Genomic DNA, 19,431 nt, shown 5'->3' on the forward strand with positions numbered 1-19,431 from the left:
TAATTCGTTATATTTATAATATTTATAAAATATACAAATACAGGTAAAATATACAAATTTGTATAATATGACACTGACTGCACAATGCAAAATAATAAATGAACACAATATTGACGTACAACCGTTTAGTTTGTCGTAATTCCATACGTTCACTTTACATATGAACACATCAGACAGTTATTTTTGCAGTTACATAGTGCTAGTGTACTTTTATAGACGGGAATTCGAATATCAATAGAGCCCATGTCGTGTTACCCACAAAACTATTTTTTCGAACTCTTTGGGTTTTTTTTAAATATCTCGCCGACAAGTTAACTGTGAAAACAAATTCGTCTCTTCTGCTAATATTGATAATATTGAACAATTAAAAAATAACTTTCATTGTCAAGGTACCCAAATTTTAAAGAATGAAACACTCATTCACAACTTTTCAACACCACTAACTTCAAGCGAACACTTATCGAAAACAGAATTTGAGAATGGAGTATTGAGAATTTGAGGTGGTTTTGTATTTTTACGTTTCATGAATGAGGTTTATGAAGTTTTTGTGTTCTTCTTATTTCATATTGTAATATATAATAACACAATAGTAACAGAAGCCACAATAGAAAGTACGTCAAAAAAAAACAAAACTTAACGGGAAATGTAGTTGCATTAATCATGTTAATTTTATCTTAGTCATAATTTTATCAGTTATTATTTGTCATTATTTTCTCATTTTCCAAGATGGAAAAAGAAAAGGACAAGGCACCCGTGGATGAACTGGAGCGGGGAAACTGGTCCGGGAAATTGGATTTCTTTATGTCCTGTGTGGGCTATGCTGTTGGTTTGGGAAATATCTGGAGATTTCCATATCTTTGTTTTAAAAATGGCGGCGGTAAGTTTACTAATTATAATCCGAGAAGATAATATCACACATATGACAAAGTTGAAATGAAAAACATGTATTTAGGCTATTGCTACATTTTCAGCAGGTAGGTATTACACAATCTTAATTTTGTTAAGTTAAGCAAATCTGCATTTTAACTAGAAAGCGTGTGCAAAATTTAGTTACTGCTTTTCAGCTTCACACGCACCTAATAATACAGGATTTGTTTAACAAAATTTGCTTATATCTTATAAGTCATACTTTAAAAGGTTAACTTATTATAAACCTTTTTAAAATTGATCGCCCAGTAGCTTTATAGACACCGACGTTCTTTTCAAACTCATACAAACGGAGTTATATTACCTGCATACCTCGCCTTGGTTTACTTGCCGATCCGAACTACGGGATGTATTCCGGGCAGCCCCTCTGACACGTTATGACAAACGAGGAACCCGGATTGCAAGGTACTCTCATTCTGAAAGGTATAATATTCAAAAAGAAGTATACAGTTTGACCCATACTATTATTGGAAAGTTAACACCCATTGATAACAAAAGTTTTCTCCCTTTGAACGTTGCAGATACATCGGACAATATAAGACATTATGAACTGAAGAATCTATTGTCATTGTCAAAACCAATTATCTGTGTATCGGAAACATTTCTGATAAATTGGATTCGACTAGTTTTAATATTGATGTTTGGGTAGAGGGAGTAATATAGACGGAGTTACTTTTAGGGACTTCCTTTTTTTCAGGTGCCTTTCTCATACCGTATGTTATCATGCTACTCATTGCTGGTTTACCGCTTTTCTTTTTTGAGTTGGGATTTGGCCAGTTTGCTTCACTTGGACCCATAGCAATTTGGAATATTAATCCACTATTTAGAGGTAAGACCGTAAAAGATCGCATTCATATCGTCCAACGATATAGAACATCGGATGTTGATTGGTATATTTCATGGGTAAAGGGCAAAAAAAGTACACTCTCCGTAGTTGATTTTCGAGTGATGACTGTCTCAATTTTAAAGGTTTTGGTTGTAGGGGGTGGGGGTTGGAGTGAGTTTGTCGCAATCACTACAATCAGTCATTCTTTTGCAGTGTGACATTGACGAAGATCTCACAGAAACCATATGGGTACAATTTTTATTCATTTTCATACGAATTTTGAGGATTTACAGTTCTATTTCTCCGACGTGCTATTGCTATAAAATTGTGATAATACAATTGCGAGCTAATTATTTCTATGCTCTGAACTGCATCTTCACAATATCATGCTATTACAAACTTCGTCCTATACCTTGACTGCAATATCCACTTTATCGTATCATTGAAGTTACTCTACACAAAGTCTGTAAAATTAGATCATGGTGTTTCCGGCCGACTGTATTCTCTGGCGTACAATTCAATCAAATCTGTGATACAAGAAGCTATTAAGTCAAGGTATAAGACGTAATACGTAAGTTCGTAATAGCTTGACATTGTTAGGGCCATCTCTTGATCCAAAAAGGCGGATAAATATTTTACGATGGTCCAGTAAACGCTGTTAATTAAAGTGGGTAATTTTTCAGGTATTGGTTTTGGGATGATAGCTATATCTGCCATGGTGTGTATATACTATAATGTAGTTATAACTTACGCCATGTTTTACTTATTGGTATCGTTGATTTCAATGGACGGTCGTCTACCTTGGACCACCTGTGATAACGATTGGAATACTGAATATTGTCTCTCTAAACCTTTACCGTCTTTAACGAATCTCACTGATGTTCAGAAACTCAACGCGACAATGGGTAAGATAATGCAATGGGTGTAACCATATTTCATAGCATAGTTTATATTATATTTCATAGCATAGTTTATGTTATATTTCATAGCATAGTTTATGTTATATTTCATAGCATAGTTTATGCTACATTGAGAACAAAACTGATGGCATGTTTCATTCCATATTTTGCATAATTATGTTATGCAAATCGTATTAGCATGCATTAAGCTTTAAATTTTTATTTCAATTTACCTGAAAATCGTATTATTTCCACACTGACGACTATCATGCGAATAACAGTCGACCCAAATGAGATCTCTTCAAGCACAGTTCAATGGAAACCAGACCTTAAATTATTTTTTGTTTCAGATATGCTCAACAAAACGTGCCTTACAGGAGGATTAAACGATTTAGGATTAACAATGGATGATCTAACATATAATCTTTCCATTACTAATCTCTCAACCTGTAATATTAAACATCTATTTAAACTACCAAGTGAGGAATATTTTACGTAGGTAATTTAGCAATGGTTAACTACTATATCTAAGTCACAATAGTTCATTTCGGGAACATTTTCAGGATTGGTGCCAGTGTACATATAGGTATAAATTGGACTAAGAAAGCGCAATGGAATATACGAAACTAATCATATTCATCCAGTCTTCAGTTCATATTTTGTTCGTGCCCTGCGAAAAGCCCAGAAAGTGAGCTTAGTATTATAGATGGTTGTAATAAACTTTAAACGCATTACACCTATCATTAAAACGGATCCACAAATTCAATATACAGTGATATATACATAATCTGGTCAAGACATTTATTTGACTAAAATGCATTTAACCCCTCTTAATTTGATTTGCTTTTCAGTCGATTTGTTCTTCAGTTACACGAAGCTGAAAATTTCAGTAATATTGGTGGAATCAGTTTAAAGTTAATATTTATCTTAGCTATATCATGGATTCTATTGTTCTTCTGTTTGAAAAAAGGAGTGAAAACGTCAGGCAAGGTAAGGCATTATTACTAGAAATGAATTCATGAGATGAATTGATTATACAAAGCGTTAAAATGATTCTTATACGAAAAATGTGTATATGTAGTGTTCTTGTAGCATGATCATAACCAAACCAATGGCAAAGAAAAAAGAATGAAAGGTTATGACAATGATCTCTGCACGAGTTATGAAAAGATAGCAAGAAACATTTTTTCCAGCAAGGGGAGGGATACGGAATGCGTCCTTGAAATTAAGGATAAGTCGATTTGAAAGACTGCTAGCAACTTACAGTATCTGGACAATTGTTTGATTTAGCCAACCTGAGCGGCACCACGACTGAAAAATTGCATCGTAATTATTTGCTCTTTTTCTACAATCTGACATAGATTAGTTCTTGGGGTCCACTTATTCAGTCAGGATCTGCTGACATCCAGTGAACGCAATTTCTAGTAGTCAATTTCTCAATATGAATTTGTGCATTTCGTTTATGTCGAATGCATCAGATCCAATGAAATGCTTTGAATCACTAGTCGACCTAGAGTCCTTCTTATACATATCATCTTATTTATTGTAGGTTGTGTATTTTATGGCAACGTTTCCCTACGTCATATTAATCAGTTTGTTTATACGTGGATTGTCTCTAGAAGGTCATATGGAAGGGATCAAATTTTACATCATACCAGAATGGGAAAGACTTCTCGACGTCGATGTAAGAACTTTTTTCTCGACCTAAATGTAAATGTTTACGTACAATTCGGTACAGATGATCACCAGGATATTCAAATTTCAGCGCTTGATGTTCATAACTTCACGCTATTACACAATTATTGGTAGATATGGGTTCTTGCAAAAAAGGTTTCCTTTCGGTAATAGAATCTATCCTTATCATATTTTCAAAATGAACGTGCGATGTTTAGTTCTACTGCATTAAAGAAAACGTACCGACAGCATTTGGTGTACTCGGAATGTCGCCAACCCGTGCGCTAGAATTGATTTAGGAAGGGTTAGTGGTAGTATTTTCGTTCTAAACAATTAATAATACTGTGAAAAGCTGAAATGTAGATACATCTAAAAGGAAAGCCAAAGATAACTTATAGAATATTAAGGCAACTAACTCCTCAATATCAGCATATACTGCAACTTGTCACTACCAACAACCAACCTTCAAAAATATTTTCTTTCTCAGGTCTGGAGATTAGCAGCTACCCAGATATTTTACTCCCTCGGACCTGCGTTTGGAAGTTTAATTATGATGTCCAGTTTTAACCCTTTCAGACACAATTGTCACAGGTCAGTAATGTGTCAATAATGTGGTGGTTGTAGATTGTTTAGTTGAACATGCCCATGCTCACGTCCTGCTACCACATTTTTGTCTGCTTCGAGGAATCAAACATCATTATAGTTCTAAGATAATAATTCTTACGATCATAGATGCTAAATTTTAGTCCATAGATAAACAAGTGATTTCAGGTTTTGCATCCTAAAACAATATCGAAGCCTTGTATATTCTACTATCGGTAACATTCTTTTGAAAAGTCGCCTCCCATCGCTCTAGAATATACCTTCCTTGCAACGATAAGCGGAGTTAGATTTGACACCACCATCTCGTATTTGCATCACGCAAAGAGCAATCTTATGGGCGATATGATCAATTATAAAATGATTATCTAGCTATAACTCGAAATATATGATTAACAAAGATTGTCTTATATTTCAGAGATGCTATTATTGTTTCATTTATCAACTGTTTTACCAGTGTTTTTGCTGGTTTTATTATTTTCTCAGTACTGGGTTTTATGGCACATAATACCAATCAAAGGGTACAAGATGTAGCAGTAGACGGTATGTTTTTTTTTATATTTTACGTTTGATTTAGTTTTACAGCACAACTGTTGAAGTTAAAACATCGTAGGTTGTAGATATAAAACTGAACCATTGCAAATTGCAGATACGCGACTTTTCTCTTAGAAACTTTATCTCACCAGATAACTTGTATTTGCATTTCATAGTGATTCGGCCTGCAGAATCAGGCACTAGGCAATTAAATTGGGGCTAATTTATACAAACGGAAAGCAACATGCAGTGTATAAGTTTTATACTTTGCCAGCCACCTTTTTTCGAGATACCTTGACCATGCACTTGGGTCTGAGTGTCCCATCCGGTGGTTTGACCATCATATGGTTTCTCCATCAAAATAGTTCATTATACCTCGTTGCTGCAATCGAACAAAGTACCCCAAGGCGACGAAGATCCCACCAAGCCAATACTGTCCAAATGATGTGATATTCTGTTTGACACAATGATAATTGATTTTCAGGTCCAGGATTAGTATTTATTGTTTATCCTGAAGGAATAGCTCATATGCCTGGTGCTCCTATTTGGGCTTTTCTGTTCTTCTTTATGTTGGTTGCTCTAGGTTTGGACAGTCAGGTACAGTATTTAATAAATCACAATCAATGGTTATAAAATTGCCGAATGCTTCCTATACTAGGTCTGCTAGTGAGACTTGGGGTAGATATCATCATTTACGAGCATTTCAAATAATCCAACTTGAGTAGCAGGTTCATAAAACATGTATATCTATTGGCCTACGCAAATTTTGGATTTCGTTGCAATGCATTTTTGATATCACCTTTGAGAGTTGAAGATGTTGGAATCCAGCTGCGTTTCCAATAAGATTGATTGCTTATGACTTTAAGGTTTCGTCCTCACAATATATAAACAAGCATTTGTATATTGTTACCTTGATCGAATTGAAATGAAACAAATTGAAGACTTTTTTCTCATTTTTTTTTCAGTTTGCCATGTTTGAAGCAATTATCAGTGCTATTATTGATACTTTTCCACATTTCCTTCGACCAAGACGAACAAAATTTGCTATGTTGTGCCATTTTATTGGATTTTTATTGGGGATACCCCTTGTTACGAAGGTATTTTATGAACTTTGGTAAACAAGCAATCACCTTGATGTTGCCCAGTGGATTATAATGATTCCAATATTATTTATAGAATTTTTTCATCTGTTTGTTCTTAGAATTCTCCTTAAAATTTTAATTAATAATTGGGCAACCAACAATCATGCTTGAACAAAAGAACATTTACTGTTGAAATATTTGAGAAGAGAGAGAGAGAGGGGGGGGGGGGGTGTTATTATAACTAATCCTTGTAAAACACCATAGGTCTTATTTTCCAGGGCGGTATATGGGTATTAACATTAATGGAATGGTATTCAGCCAGTTTTGCTTTAATGATAGTTTGTTTATCAGAATTAATTGCTGTTGTATGGATATACGGTATGTTTTGTAAAAGTTTAAAAGATGGTTAACAGGTTAACTTTCCAGTATAATGTTGGGCGTGGTGTGGATGAGCAAGTATTCTATATTTCATATGAGAGTTTCTGGTTAATTTTTCATTCTTCAAGTATCACAATGAAATTTAGACGTCACCTGATTTTGGCTTACACCTGTTGTACTCGAGAATGACCTTAATACATTAGGTTAAATTAAGCAATATCTACTCGTAGAAAACCAATAACCGTTTAGTATCTAGTCATAAGATAATAATGCAACCATCATCTTCTCTTTTAAAAACAATTGAAGCCTCCAACAGAAGCCATTTAACCTTTAAAGGACCAGGTTGCCAAAATATTGCTTAATGCCAAATTGTTATATCCTTGAATCTTTAATATTGTTCTTTCACTATAGGTTTAAAGAATTTCTGTGCTGATTTGAATCTAATGCTTGGTTTTGAACCAGCTATTTACTGGAAAGCTACATGGTTAGTTATAACACCAGTTGCTATTGTCGTAAGTAAAGTTTTTCGTTAGCACCTAAGGAATTGAGGGAACGTCTTGAGCCTTTGAAAATACTTCCCTGACAAGAACTTGATTAATGGTTGTCCTAAGAGTAGTTAGTATCGACCAAACGTCCCCATTAGAGATCGTAGCCGTGGGTGAGATTGTTCCAACAAAAGCTTAAATTTCGCCTTTTGCTTTTTTTACTGGTATCATTCCATGGTTCCAACAAATTTGAACGACCTAAACTCTAAATAGTCAGTCGTAACGTAACTCTCAGTTAGAGTTACATTTATCTATTATTTACTAGTGACCATTCTGATATTATGTCGAAAAGAGCTGAGCTTTCAATGTTTAAGTTATAAAGTAATCCACAGTTTACAATGAAACTATCGATCATTGCGGGCTGTTCGACTTTAAAATCAAACTATCGATTGTCAACTGTTTTTTATACCTTACCTTAGGATAAAGACGAACCTTACTAGAACTAAATATTTGGCATTATTACGCGAACAGTATCTGTTGGTGATTTCAAATTGTCTCTGATTTTTTGTAGCTTATGTTGATACTGTCAGCCATTCAGAGTAGTCCAGCATCGTATGGTGATTATGTGTTCGAACCCTGGGTTCAGTCAGTAGGATGGGCAATGGTTGCTATACCATTAGTCTTACTTGTATTACCAATGTTTTATCAGATCTATAGTTACGGCGTAAGTAGCTGATGTCATCTTGTCATCTTCAAGCAGAAATATTATACACGTATTTTTTAAAAATCTCTGATTCCATAATGCTGATATCTTGATTATAACTCTATGATTTGGATGTTTTAGTCAGTTTCAACATTTATGATGCCTAATACTTTTATACTTCTTGCCATTTTTAACTTCTCGTAGGTTCAGTCGCGTGGTTGTCATTTAATTCCAACGTTTGATAAAAACCGATTCTGAAAGTTGCTCTATGCATAGGCGTATATCAAACTAAAGTATTTAAAGTGTCAAAATATTGTCCTATCATTTACATCAAATGGTAGGAATTTTGATTTTGCATACGTAACTGCCTTCGGATGGTTATTAGTTGCATCCATGCATCTTATGGTATTATCTTCTTTAACATAAAAGACACTTAGGAGAATAGGACAAACCCTTTCGATCATTTTTTAAAACACTGTTACAGGGTATTAAGAATGCTATGAAACCAACAAAAGAATGGGGACCAGCTAAACTAGAACACAGAACGGGTAAATACGCCAACATTCCATCCACCATTACAACTGATAAAGGTTGTGACGCAACCACTACGAATGGTATCAACGGTAACTTAAAAGAATTCGACAAACTTCCAGGCCTTAATAATGATGGATTTGTTGATGAACGGCTTTGATTTACACAACGAGTATTGTCTATATGTCTACTTCCTGTATCGTTTGATTATTTTTTGTATTTTTGTATATAAATAAAAGTATTTTTACATTCATTATTTTTTCAATAATTAAGAAAGCATGTGTACCGGGAGTGTGGTTTTTGGGCCTTCCATATACAATCAATCCAATGCTTATGTTTCGCTTTTGGAATCATTGTGGCAATTTAGCCTCTTTTGATATTCAATATGCATTTCACCATTATGATTTAGGTAATTTGAGAAAACGATCCATCCAGTTTATAGAAAGCAATATCATATTATTTCAACGTATGACATGTCACGTATGCTTTTGTGCTACAGAAGACTCCAAACACATGTATGCTATGCGAAACACGTGCACAAACACGCACCCCTCAAAAAGTTATGTGCTAAACAAAACTCATAACACGCCCCTCGTATTGCTGTGTACTACATAAGACTCAAACACATGCCTTGTATTGTTGTGTGTTACATGAGACACAAATACACTTTTCGTATTGTTGTTGTTTTGTGTTACATTAGTTTCTCCTGATGTTGCTGTCAGTTACTTCGTTTATTCTGTTTTAAATGGTTAGATAACCGAGACTCATTAATTTGAATTATTATTAACGATGTAGTAGACTCGATGATCAGACTCTTATGAAAATTGCGTTGCTTGGGATTTCAAAATTACATAATTTAATGCAGATGTATGCAATGCCTTTATATTTGAAGTTTAGAAAATCACTGCCTTGAATTGAAAGCTGTTAATTGGAGAAATAAGACATCATAAAGCAGAATATTATTTGACTAACTTCACCTAGTTTATAATAAAAAGTAAAAACACCGATATGGAAGACTGCACACTGTACCTGTATGACTCAGAAATATAATAAAGTCGAGAACACGTTAAGCTTCGATGCCCTACTCATCTTTTATTTACAAAAATCAACGTAAATACTTCTCAAAAAATGTATAAAAAGTTTGTAAATAGACTTAAATGTCATGTGGAAAAAACCAGCACACCCCTGTATGAATATATAACATTATTTTGTAAAGTTTTTACTATACAGGACATCAAAACAATATTGTCCATGACCTCATTCATTTATAATGGATTAACGTTGAATACGTCATATTGCCCCTAAAATGACTAGTTTATTATATAAACACCTGTGAAAAAACTCAAGTTTGGCCCTTTCAATATTTAACTATTATAATGATGGTATCACTGAACTACAAAATTTTCCATTCCATAATAACTGGGTTTGACGGATCCGATTCTAATAAATGGGTTTAAAACGCCCGTACCTTCTGAGGAGCTGTAAAAATTTTCATTATATAGGGCCTAGTTTTTCGGTCTCTCCACCAGCCGACAACTTTAAAAATAGATATCGGAGGCTGAAATAGAGACAGATATTTCTATCTACAACATATAAAGATGCATATCACAGGTTAATCAACAAAGTATATTGAATTTTATTCTTATGATGTGGGATATCAAGAATGTTTATTTGTTGGCTTCGAGTTACTTCAATAGAAATCGTTACACAACGGTGTCATATAGGCAGAAATGTTTTATATTTTATGGCTATTATAAATTGACAGACCTTGAAGAAACCAGTTACCTTAGTTATTTTTGAAAAAGAGATTCACACAGTATCCATTTACAAATTTAGAAAACACGCAACATCTATTATAACTTTATGAATCTTACCATCAATTAAACCAGGAGTTTTCAACATTTTTCTTTCTATTACCCCATTTAGGTTCCTTGACCGAGTACATTATCCCCTTTAAATCCGTACTATTTTGTGATATTCGCTTAGCTTTTCCCTGCAGTTTTTTCCATGTCAGAGTTTATTATATATCCTGACTGAACTTGTTATTGTCCAAATATTTTAGGCCAGACTAAAGAGTGCCTCTTTACCCCAAAAATTCCAAATTACCACCTTGGAAGTAATTACCCCTATGGTGAAAACCCCTGTGTTAAACGATTCGATAAACGCTCGAATTTATTACTAAAAATATCATATAGCATATGATGCGATATGACAGACAAAATGCAATTATGAAACCACTGTGATCGGAAAGTTTTAATACTTTCAATGCAAAATCGACCTATTTACATAACTTGTGGGGTTATTGTACCGTATTAAACATAATCAACATATACACATAAAACTAGCCCGCCAGCAAAACTCATAATTTCTTTTTCGGAGTTTCCTTTCTTGACTTTTGTGACATTTCGACATAATTTGCCAGACACCGTAACATACGCCAATGAAAAGTGATGCGACATTCCACTATCAGCTAGTGGCAGCGCACGACTACCGGACTAGGGGTACAAATCGGATACAGACCGACTTAATGGGAGTACAGCATCCGCGGCTGAGATACAAAATGTGACAGGTATGTGAATTATCCACATTTGAGTGTTAAAAGCATAGAGAAAAATAAAGTGAATTTTGTAGTTTGATGTATAAGTGAAGGGATTACGCGATCATCGTGCAGTACTGGTACTTCTGAAGATTGTTTGCATATATTCCAGACCCTCGAAAATTTTCAACCATGGACTTTAACAATTCTGAATTCCTTTCTACGTGTTATTGGTGTATATTATGTCACTTTATTTATTTATTAATGAAAAAATATCGGTATGGACTCAAAATCATTTGAAGAACACTCGAGGCTAGTGATAATTAAAATGATATTTGGAGTATTATGTGAAAGTCGACTTATCTATCTTTGTGGGGTTACCAAAGCGAATCAATCATAATAAACATGTAGGTATTAAACAAACCTGCCAGCTCAACTCATAATTTCTGTTTTGGAGTTTCCTTTCTTGACCTTTGTGATATTTCGACATAAATTGCCAGACAACGTAACATACGCCACTGAGATGTGATGCGACATTGACTTTACTAGTTGATAAAGGAAAATAGTGACGGCGCCCGACTCCCAGGGTACAAAAAGGATACAGACCGTCTTACTGGGAGGATAACATTGTGGCATCTATGTGGGCGCTCAAAGGCAGAAGCCTCCCATGAGCGTCAGAAAGGCTTCCCCTAAGGATACTTTTGAAAAATAGAATCGATTTGGAGCATTCTGCCACATTTTTTAGGGCAAACAATGTATAAAAATCATTTTTTAAATTTGTTAGAAATGAAGTACAAATTAATGAGGGTACAAAAAGTTTTCTAGGGGGCGACAGATGGACCAAAAGTTAACAGACGACATTCAGTCTTTGTAGGCAAGAAACCTATAGCCTATACATATTGCCATCAGCGCATTAATAAACAACAAAATAAAGTCTCCAAAGCTAATTGATGCCACCTTCCCAACATGATAAAAAGAAATTGAATTTGAAATAATGACAGCAACGTCTTTGTGAATGACCAGCTCCAATCTTAAAAGTTTCTTTATGCAGACAAGTCGAAGCCTAGTTGAACTGCTTGAAATAGAGTAATTAATAAGATGTATTCAGGTAGACTTCAATGCAACATTTGATTGGGATAGTAGCAACTACGATGGATGGATGGTCACAAATTTCGACAGTTCGGGTAGTTCTGAAGACTATTTCCATATGATCAAGACCAAAATCAACCGTCGAAAATGTTGATCCATGGACTTTAATTAAGTCTGAATTTCCTTCCTAGGTGTTCTTGGTGTATAATATTCATTTTTGTTCCGGATCAACAAATTTTAAATCTATGACATGAGATACTTGTATATATGATATAATCATTTGGTACAGTTGATAAATTTCGAATAGCTTTTTAATTAACCACAATTTTTATGGAGAAATTCACTTTTTATTCAAAACTATGCAGTATTAAAGCGATTACGATTTGTTGAGCGGCTCCACGAAAACCAGTCGCAAGTTCTGGTAAATATGAAAAAAAAAGTCACAAGCCTGGCGATTGCTGAACAATGCAAAATGATCAACGTCAAAACGTTAACTATAATAGAATTACAATCCTTAAATACAAGAGGTAAAAGGAAAACACCGTACGAGCATTCATACGACATAACATGCCTTTTAAATTTGTGTTAATTTTACATTCAAAAGTGTTCCTTTCCTGTATCCGTTTGCGGTTCTTATAATTTTAGAAATCTTATATCAGTTTTAATGACAATATAACAAAATAAAATTCAAGTGATATTTTTACCTATTAAATTCTGCATGAATGATCCGCTTTAAGAACATTGTATTCAGAAAGAAATTTCACTTTCCAATTCAATGATTTTATGGTATAATTTAGAGAGCTTCAGTCGTTTTTACTTTATTCAATTCGGTCTTACTAAGCTTTTCTTTTTGATTGGTTTTGCATTCTCAGATATTGAGATGGATATTCACCATACACCCCCGTAACCACTCAATACTCTCGATTCTGATCTCAGAAAAGCTTTCAAAAAGAGTCTGTGGAAATTGCTGTCTTTGAGTCACCGACCAAAGATCACTAATTGGTGTTCAGTCAGGTCAGCCCAAATTTAGTCGGGTAACAAAATCGCTGTTTATTTTACATCACCATACATTTCTTTCTTCTTTTCTATTTTTATGGTGTGAAATGAGATATAACTATTATGTACTTCAAATGCTCATTCGTCTAAAATTATTCAACCGTAAAATTTCCTATTTAAAGTTTTGTTTGGGTTTTGCCTATTGCATAGGTGCAGTGTACTATTATTACAGATCAAATAAAGAGTGTTGTGACATTTTTGAATAGTTTTATATGCATACATTTTTTTGTTTTTTCGTGGTTTTGCATTGACATAGTATGTCAGGAAGTTTGTGTATTGCAGTGTATATTTCACAATAAAGGGTAAGTTGTGGTGGGGCTCAGGTTACCCTTGTGACTGATAGGCTCCTGGAAACAACAATGAAATGAGTTTCACGTCCTACTTTTTTGCACCATGTGGGCTAATGAAGCCGGGCAACGCCATGCAGGATGCAATGAGGGAAATTTTGCCAGGGCGGCGGCATTAGCCTGCAGTTTTTCAATTTCCAGCTGTCGAGGAGGGCAATTTAGTTTTTGTTAAAACACACAAGTTATAATACGTTACATTTTTATTGCCGTTTTAGTTTAAACGTAGTCGGGTATGTTTTATGGCAAAACGTTGAACAAATACGTCCAAGTTAATTTTCTGGGTACGCTTCCTGTTGAAGGTAAGAAGAACAAGATTGTGCTGGCGATGCTGAGTCATAGATCGTCGTTGTGGTGAGTCAACGCGAGTAAGAGTTGAAAAGCTGCTTTCACACACAGCGGTACTAGAACCGAATGTGGCAACGCTTGCAGCCAGTGCATATAATTTAGGGAAAGCCAATTTCTGCTCGTATAGTTTTTGAAGAACAAGATTGGAGTCCTGATTTTCTGTCTTGGCAACGTTATCTTGGAGAAATTGTTTTGACACCTACAGCATACTTCCAATCTGTGAAGCCTTCAGTGATGAATTTGTATGCACCCGCAGATGTATTGTGAAACACCCGACATGGAAATCATAAAGGGGCGTCCCTTGACACTGAATACTCCAGCCATGGAAATCGATCATACCAGCTGTTACTAAAATTGCGACCAGACTTCGCTGGACATTTTATTCTCGGTTGCTTTGGAACGTCTTCTTTTCCAATGTCACCTGGTACTCCTGTCTTTTCAGAGCATCTTGGTACTGCATCCGTTGTGTTGCCCGCTGTGGTTTTGATACCATTGTCAGTCGTAGTAGTGTCAGAACCATCAAGCAATTTGTCTTTTTTGATCAAATATTTATCCATTTTTCCTACGTTTGGTTGTTTGATTCATATGAATACAATATAGGATAATATATGTCTATTAGTATTTATAATCAACCAATCAAATCTTTTGAATTTGTGAGACTGGACAGATTACAATCCAGTATCAGACCAATAATTTTCTTACCAATGACGCTTTACTGCAGTCTTTTTATGATTTTCAACGAACTCAATTGTATCAAATTATCTATTCTAATGTAATTAAATTTAAAAATGTTATGAAAAGCTATGAAGTCTGGTTTCATCCTCAGCTAAGTATAAACAGAAAGATATTTAAAAACAGTTCTTAAGTCTACAGCCAGCAAAGCCTTGGCTACGGGCCTGTGTGTATTCTATGCATTTGTATTCTAGGCATTAACAGAGAAAAGGTCAAGTTCTTTAGTATGCTTCCAAGAGACAAAACAATGAATACCTTTCAGGTTTGTGTGTGTTGTTCGTGATAAATTTAATAATATCTGTATCTGAGGGAAATATTGAATTATAAATTTAGCAGTCTAAATTATCTCCATTACTCTTATATACATGTATCCTGCATAATTATAACAAATATCTGGGCTGACAACAGAATGTTCAGTAGTCTGATTCTATGTCAAATTCAATGATTTATCTGCTTTTGAAACTGGTTCAAGCGACAGAATCTATAACTGATGCTCGGATGTTTTTGCATGATCGAAGGGTAACGGGATCAAATCATTTGAATACAACAATATGTGTCTTAAAGAAGATATTAAAATTCAGTTTCGGGTACAAACAAGTTAATGTATATCCCTGACGTCACATTGCGAGCAGAGCTTTTAAAGTATTGAACAGGTCATGTAATTCGTGGAAAATCTTTGTTACCCGCACATCCAGATTTATAACGAATTCCCCAGATCATGCGTTGCACGTGGAAACACTTAGATCTGAGTTTTAATCAGAGTGTTGCACACGAGTTCTTGTGGTAGAATTATGGCAGTAAAATCTTTTATTAGATAACAATTCTGTTCTCAAGTACATAACACATATTCATAAAAACGATATGAACTTGCAGCACAGGTTAATAACTATGCAAATTAGGGCCTGTATGCACGCACCATGTAAACAGAACATCATGGCATCCTTTGAAGTTGACGACTCAGTTAAAATTGAAGGTAAAGAGCATGAAATTGTTCCAAATAACATAATTTTGATTAAAAGTATCAATTTAGTAATGACATGATTGTTTTATCAAGGTCTTTTTCTCTTACGCACAAGATCATTTTGTAGAAAGGTGCAAAAAGGCTGACCTCAAAGTCAATGCCCTATATAGAAAATATGAGTTTATAGTTGTGTGATAAATAGAATCTTTCACTCGTACGTATGTACATAAGCATTTATTTAAGATCCTCTCTATATAATAATGTGTATTTATAAGCCCACAAGACCTTACCTCCAATCGGTAAATTGGTAACATAGAGGGACAACAATCATGCATTCCCCTTTCTTGTATAAACAAATGAAGCAAATTTGACAAAAAACGCTCTGTTTGAAAATTGAAACATCGATATTAAATGTAAAAGAATACAGTGGTTACCTTAGGCAAACCCAGAGCCCAAGCTTGAAACGGCATTTTTGCACTATTTCTGTGATATTTAATGAATTAGAATTATGAAACCACCAACATTATGAAATGGACTTTCATGTCCTACGTTACAGATACAGTTCTGTTCTTGGTTCTTCTGTTTCTGGTTCGCTCTGAAGTTCTTCTGTTGTTTTTGCTCATTTATATCGTTCTCCTCTGTTGTTCTCATGTATGTTTTTTCTTCTCTCATTCTGTACAGAAATTCTTCTGTTCTCTCCAGCTTTTCGTTCTTCTTTATTTTTTTAGGTCTCTTATGGTTCTTCTCTGTAATTCTGTAGTTATTCTGAAGTTCAGTTATGCGTCCTCATACAGTTCTTTTTCTCACTTCCCCTGTACAGTTCTCCCCTATTCGTCTCTATACTTCTTTACAGCTCTCTGTACTTCTCCTCTATATTTCTCCGTTAGTTCTCCTCTACAATTCTCTGTACTTCTCCTCTACAGTTCTCTGTATTTATCACACTTCTCCTCTACAGTTCTCTGTTTTCTCGTACTTCTCCTCTACAGTTCTCTGTATTTATCACACTTCTCCTCTACAGTTCTCTGTATTTATCGTACTTCTCCTCTACAGTTCTCTGTATTTATCACACCTCTCAACAGTTCTCTGTTTTCTCGTACTTCTCCTCTACAGCTCTCTTTGGCTCTTCTCAGTGATCATCTCTAATCTACTCCTTTACGGTAAAATCTTAAAAACTCAATGGTTCAATTATCTGACACGAAAAAATTAAAACAAGTAATACATTGATTTTATATCCCGTGTTAAACTGGATCAAATAGGACCTTGGATATTGTCTAACTCATTTCTTTCATCCTGTTATTGAACCATGATTGAAGTACCATTTAAGGGCGATCCTTTGATATAAATTAAATTGAAAATATAATGTAGATGTTAGGTTGACTACTGTTTAGACAATGTCTATTGTTTACACGCAAATTACACAGACAGTAACTTTTACCTCAAACAACGGTGACCTAGATTGTAATAGGTAAATATAAATAAAATTTTAACTGTAGTTAATAAAGGAACATTTAGAGTGTATATGACATCAGACATCGGCCATTGGCAGCGCATTCATACTGGGCGTACAAATAGGTGGGAGACTGACTTATTGGAAGCGACTGTTGTAGGTTGAGACTCGAAAGAGGATCAGATCAATGAGAACCATGATCAATTTTGAAAAACAGAATTGATTTAGTGCATTCTGACACATATTTCGGTCATTGTCTCCGCCACTACTAAAATGATTGATTTGTTAAATTAACAGATCTCTTGCACTGTTCAAAAAATGATCTGAAGGTTTTGTCAATTACTGTATTTTTTGTATGACAGTCGTTAACACGCTAATCTTGGCTGGGTGTAGGAAAACTATAGGCAGTTTTTATTAGTCCAGACGCGAGGTCAGTCTATAAAATGAGACGTCTAAATTCGTCTGAATCTTCGTTGTGTCTTACAAGGTGGATTAATAAGGGGACAACAGATTATATTGTTTTAGAGTCCAAAAAGGTGAAGATACGAAGTTTTTGGATAAAGTATTCACACGTTGGAGATAAACGTAAATTGGTGAAAATTATTGTAAAGGGACACTTGTGAATATTTTCCTTTGTTCTGTTAATTTCAAATTGAACACAGATTACTGACAACTTAAGCTGGATTAGTAAACTCGACTAATTAGACCTACTTATTCCGACATTTCTTAAGAAATTTAAAGTCATTTAAAAATTTTCGGTAATAAGAAAAAATCCAAAATGAAAATACTGGTTTCGTTTTGTTTCAAATGAATGGAAAATTTATCACGAGATTAATAAGTCGGTAGTCCGAATTACCAGAACTTTATAGACCCTCTGATGACCACTGAACATTTTTTAATATTTTATTGCTTTATTTATACCCTTAGATTTGACAATAATGAACCCTGGGTTAATTATCCCAAATTTATCCAAGCTGAAGTTAAGTAAGGATAAATTGGATGTTGAGATGTATATGGTTGGATAGAATAATCAAAACAGTTCAGATACTCGATGTGAGTATGGTCTAAAGTAAGAGAAATTTGCTTAGCCGTGATATGCTAAAAATGGTACACCTGCATGAATTGAGTAGGACAAACAACTCTTACAACTGTTAAAGTTGCGCATCATGTGATACGCAAATCACCTCTATGACACCATGGCCAATATCTCTTATTGCTTTCTGTCAGAGGGCAGACAAAGTAAACACGTTTCGGACTATCCATGGATTTGAGGTGTGATAGGCGTTCAGCTCAGTTCACGGCTGACTGAACTCTCACTAGACAAGACTATAAGTAAGAAAAGATAAACTGGTTGTCAGTCCCAGTATTGTACCAACAACCGTTCACATTGGATACAAACACAAAGGACATACAGATTTCGTGACTTTTTGAAAAAGATTGTAACTTTACACAAGTGCCACCATGGGAGGCAATAAGGTAAGAATTACAAAAAATATTTGGTATTGTGTAGTTATTGTTAACAACTGAAGAAAATTAATCAGAAAATGAATTTATTGATCTGAGCAGAATTTATTTTTCATCTTATGCTCTGTGGATATGTAAACCTTTTAATTGGAATTGGGATATCGTTTTTAAATTAATCATTGAAGTATGCAGAAGTGAACAAAGTTATATCTCTCTGCCGAAATCTTTTTGTGAACAAATTCCATGTGTGTCACAAGTGAAATCTAATTTGTAATCAAGAATTCACTGTTCGCTACTGTACGTGTCTCAACATAAGCTAATGTTAAACTGGAATAATTTTCAGTATAAGTACATATTAAGAATTTATTTGATATTTCGTGAATATTTCTTTTATAAAGTATGATTGATAATCTGAAATTATTAAAAATGTTTGAATATCGATGCCGTTGGCGAGGGCGAAACTTTGTTGTGAAATAGGTTGTTGGTTTTTAAAATTTGTCGAAGAATGAAGATGAAAAAAAATCCTAATCTAAAACACTTGATGGTATTTCTCTTTAGAGGAGTCCACTACTATACAATTTTTACTCTCAATTTTGCCATTCTTTGGACGAGATTTTTGATTAACGGAATTGTCTTGCTTGTACGGATTTCTATTAATATGCTTTTAATTACAAAAATGTAGATAAGTAGAACTTCTTGGCATTTGCCTCCTAAAGTTCCAAAAGCTTGATCTTGAATTACGCGTGGATATTCGTGGCTTCTGACTGGACTGTGTGAAAATATAAGAGCTATCGCTCAAACTAGTGATGATTTTG

At 34.5% G+C, this 19,431-nt stretch overlaps 1 protein-coding gene across 1 annotated transcript; it reads left to right on the forward strand.

Annotated features, from left to right (window-relative positions):
- Nucleotides 1-768: 768 nt before the first annotated feature.
- LOTGIDRAFT_52211 (hypothetical protein) lies at nt 769-8,673 on the forward strand (the record flags this gene model as incomplete). Its single annotated transcript, XM_009057010.1, has 14 exons — nt 769-877; nt 1,625-1,756; nt 2,437-2,658; nt 3,048-3,147; nt 3,504-3,642; nt 4,202-4,336; nt 4,814-4,917; nt 5,345-5,469; nt 5,945-6,057; nt 6,426-6,557; nt 6,821-6,920; nt 7,332-7,432; nt 7,977-8,093; nt 8,554-8,673. Coding segments are annotated over 14 exons (1,749 nt in total), but the record flags the coding sequence as incomplete, so codon positions are not given.
- Between the last annotated feature and the right edge of the window lie 10,758 nt (nt 8,674-19,431).

This window comes from Lottia gigantea (assembly GCF_000327385.1).
Source record: "Lottia gigantea unplaced genomic scaffold LOTGIsca_3, whole genome shotgun sequence".
NCBI lineage: Eukaryota > Metazoa > Mollusca > Gastropoda > Lottiidae > Lottia > Lottia gigantea.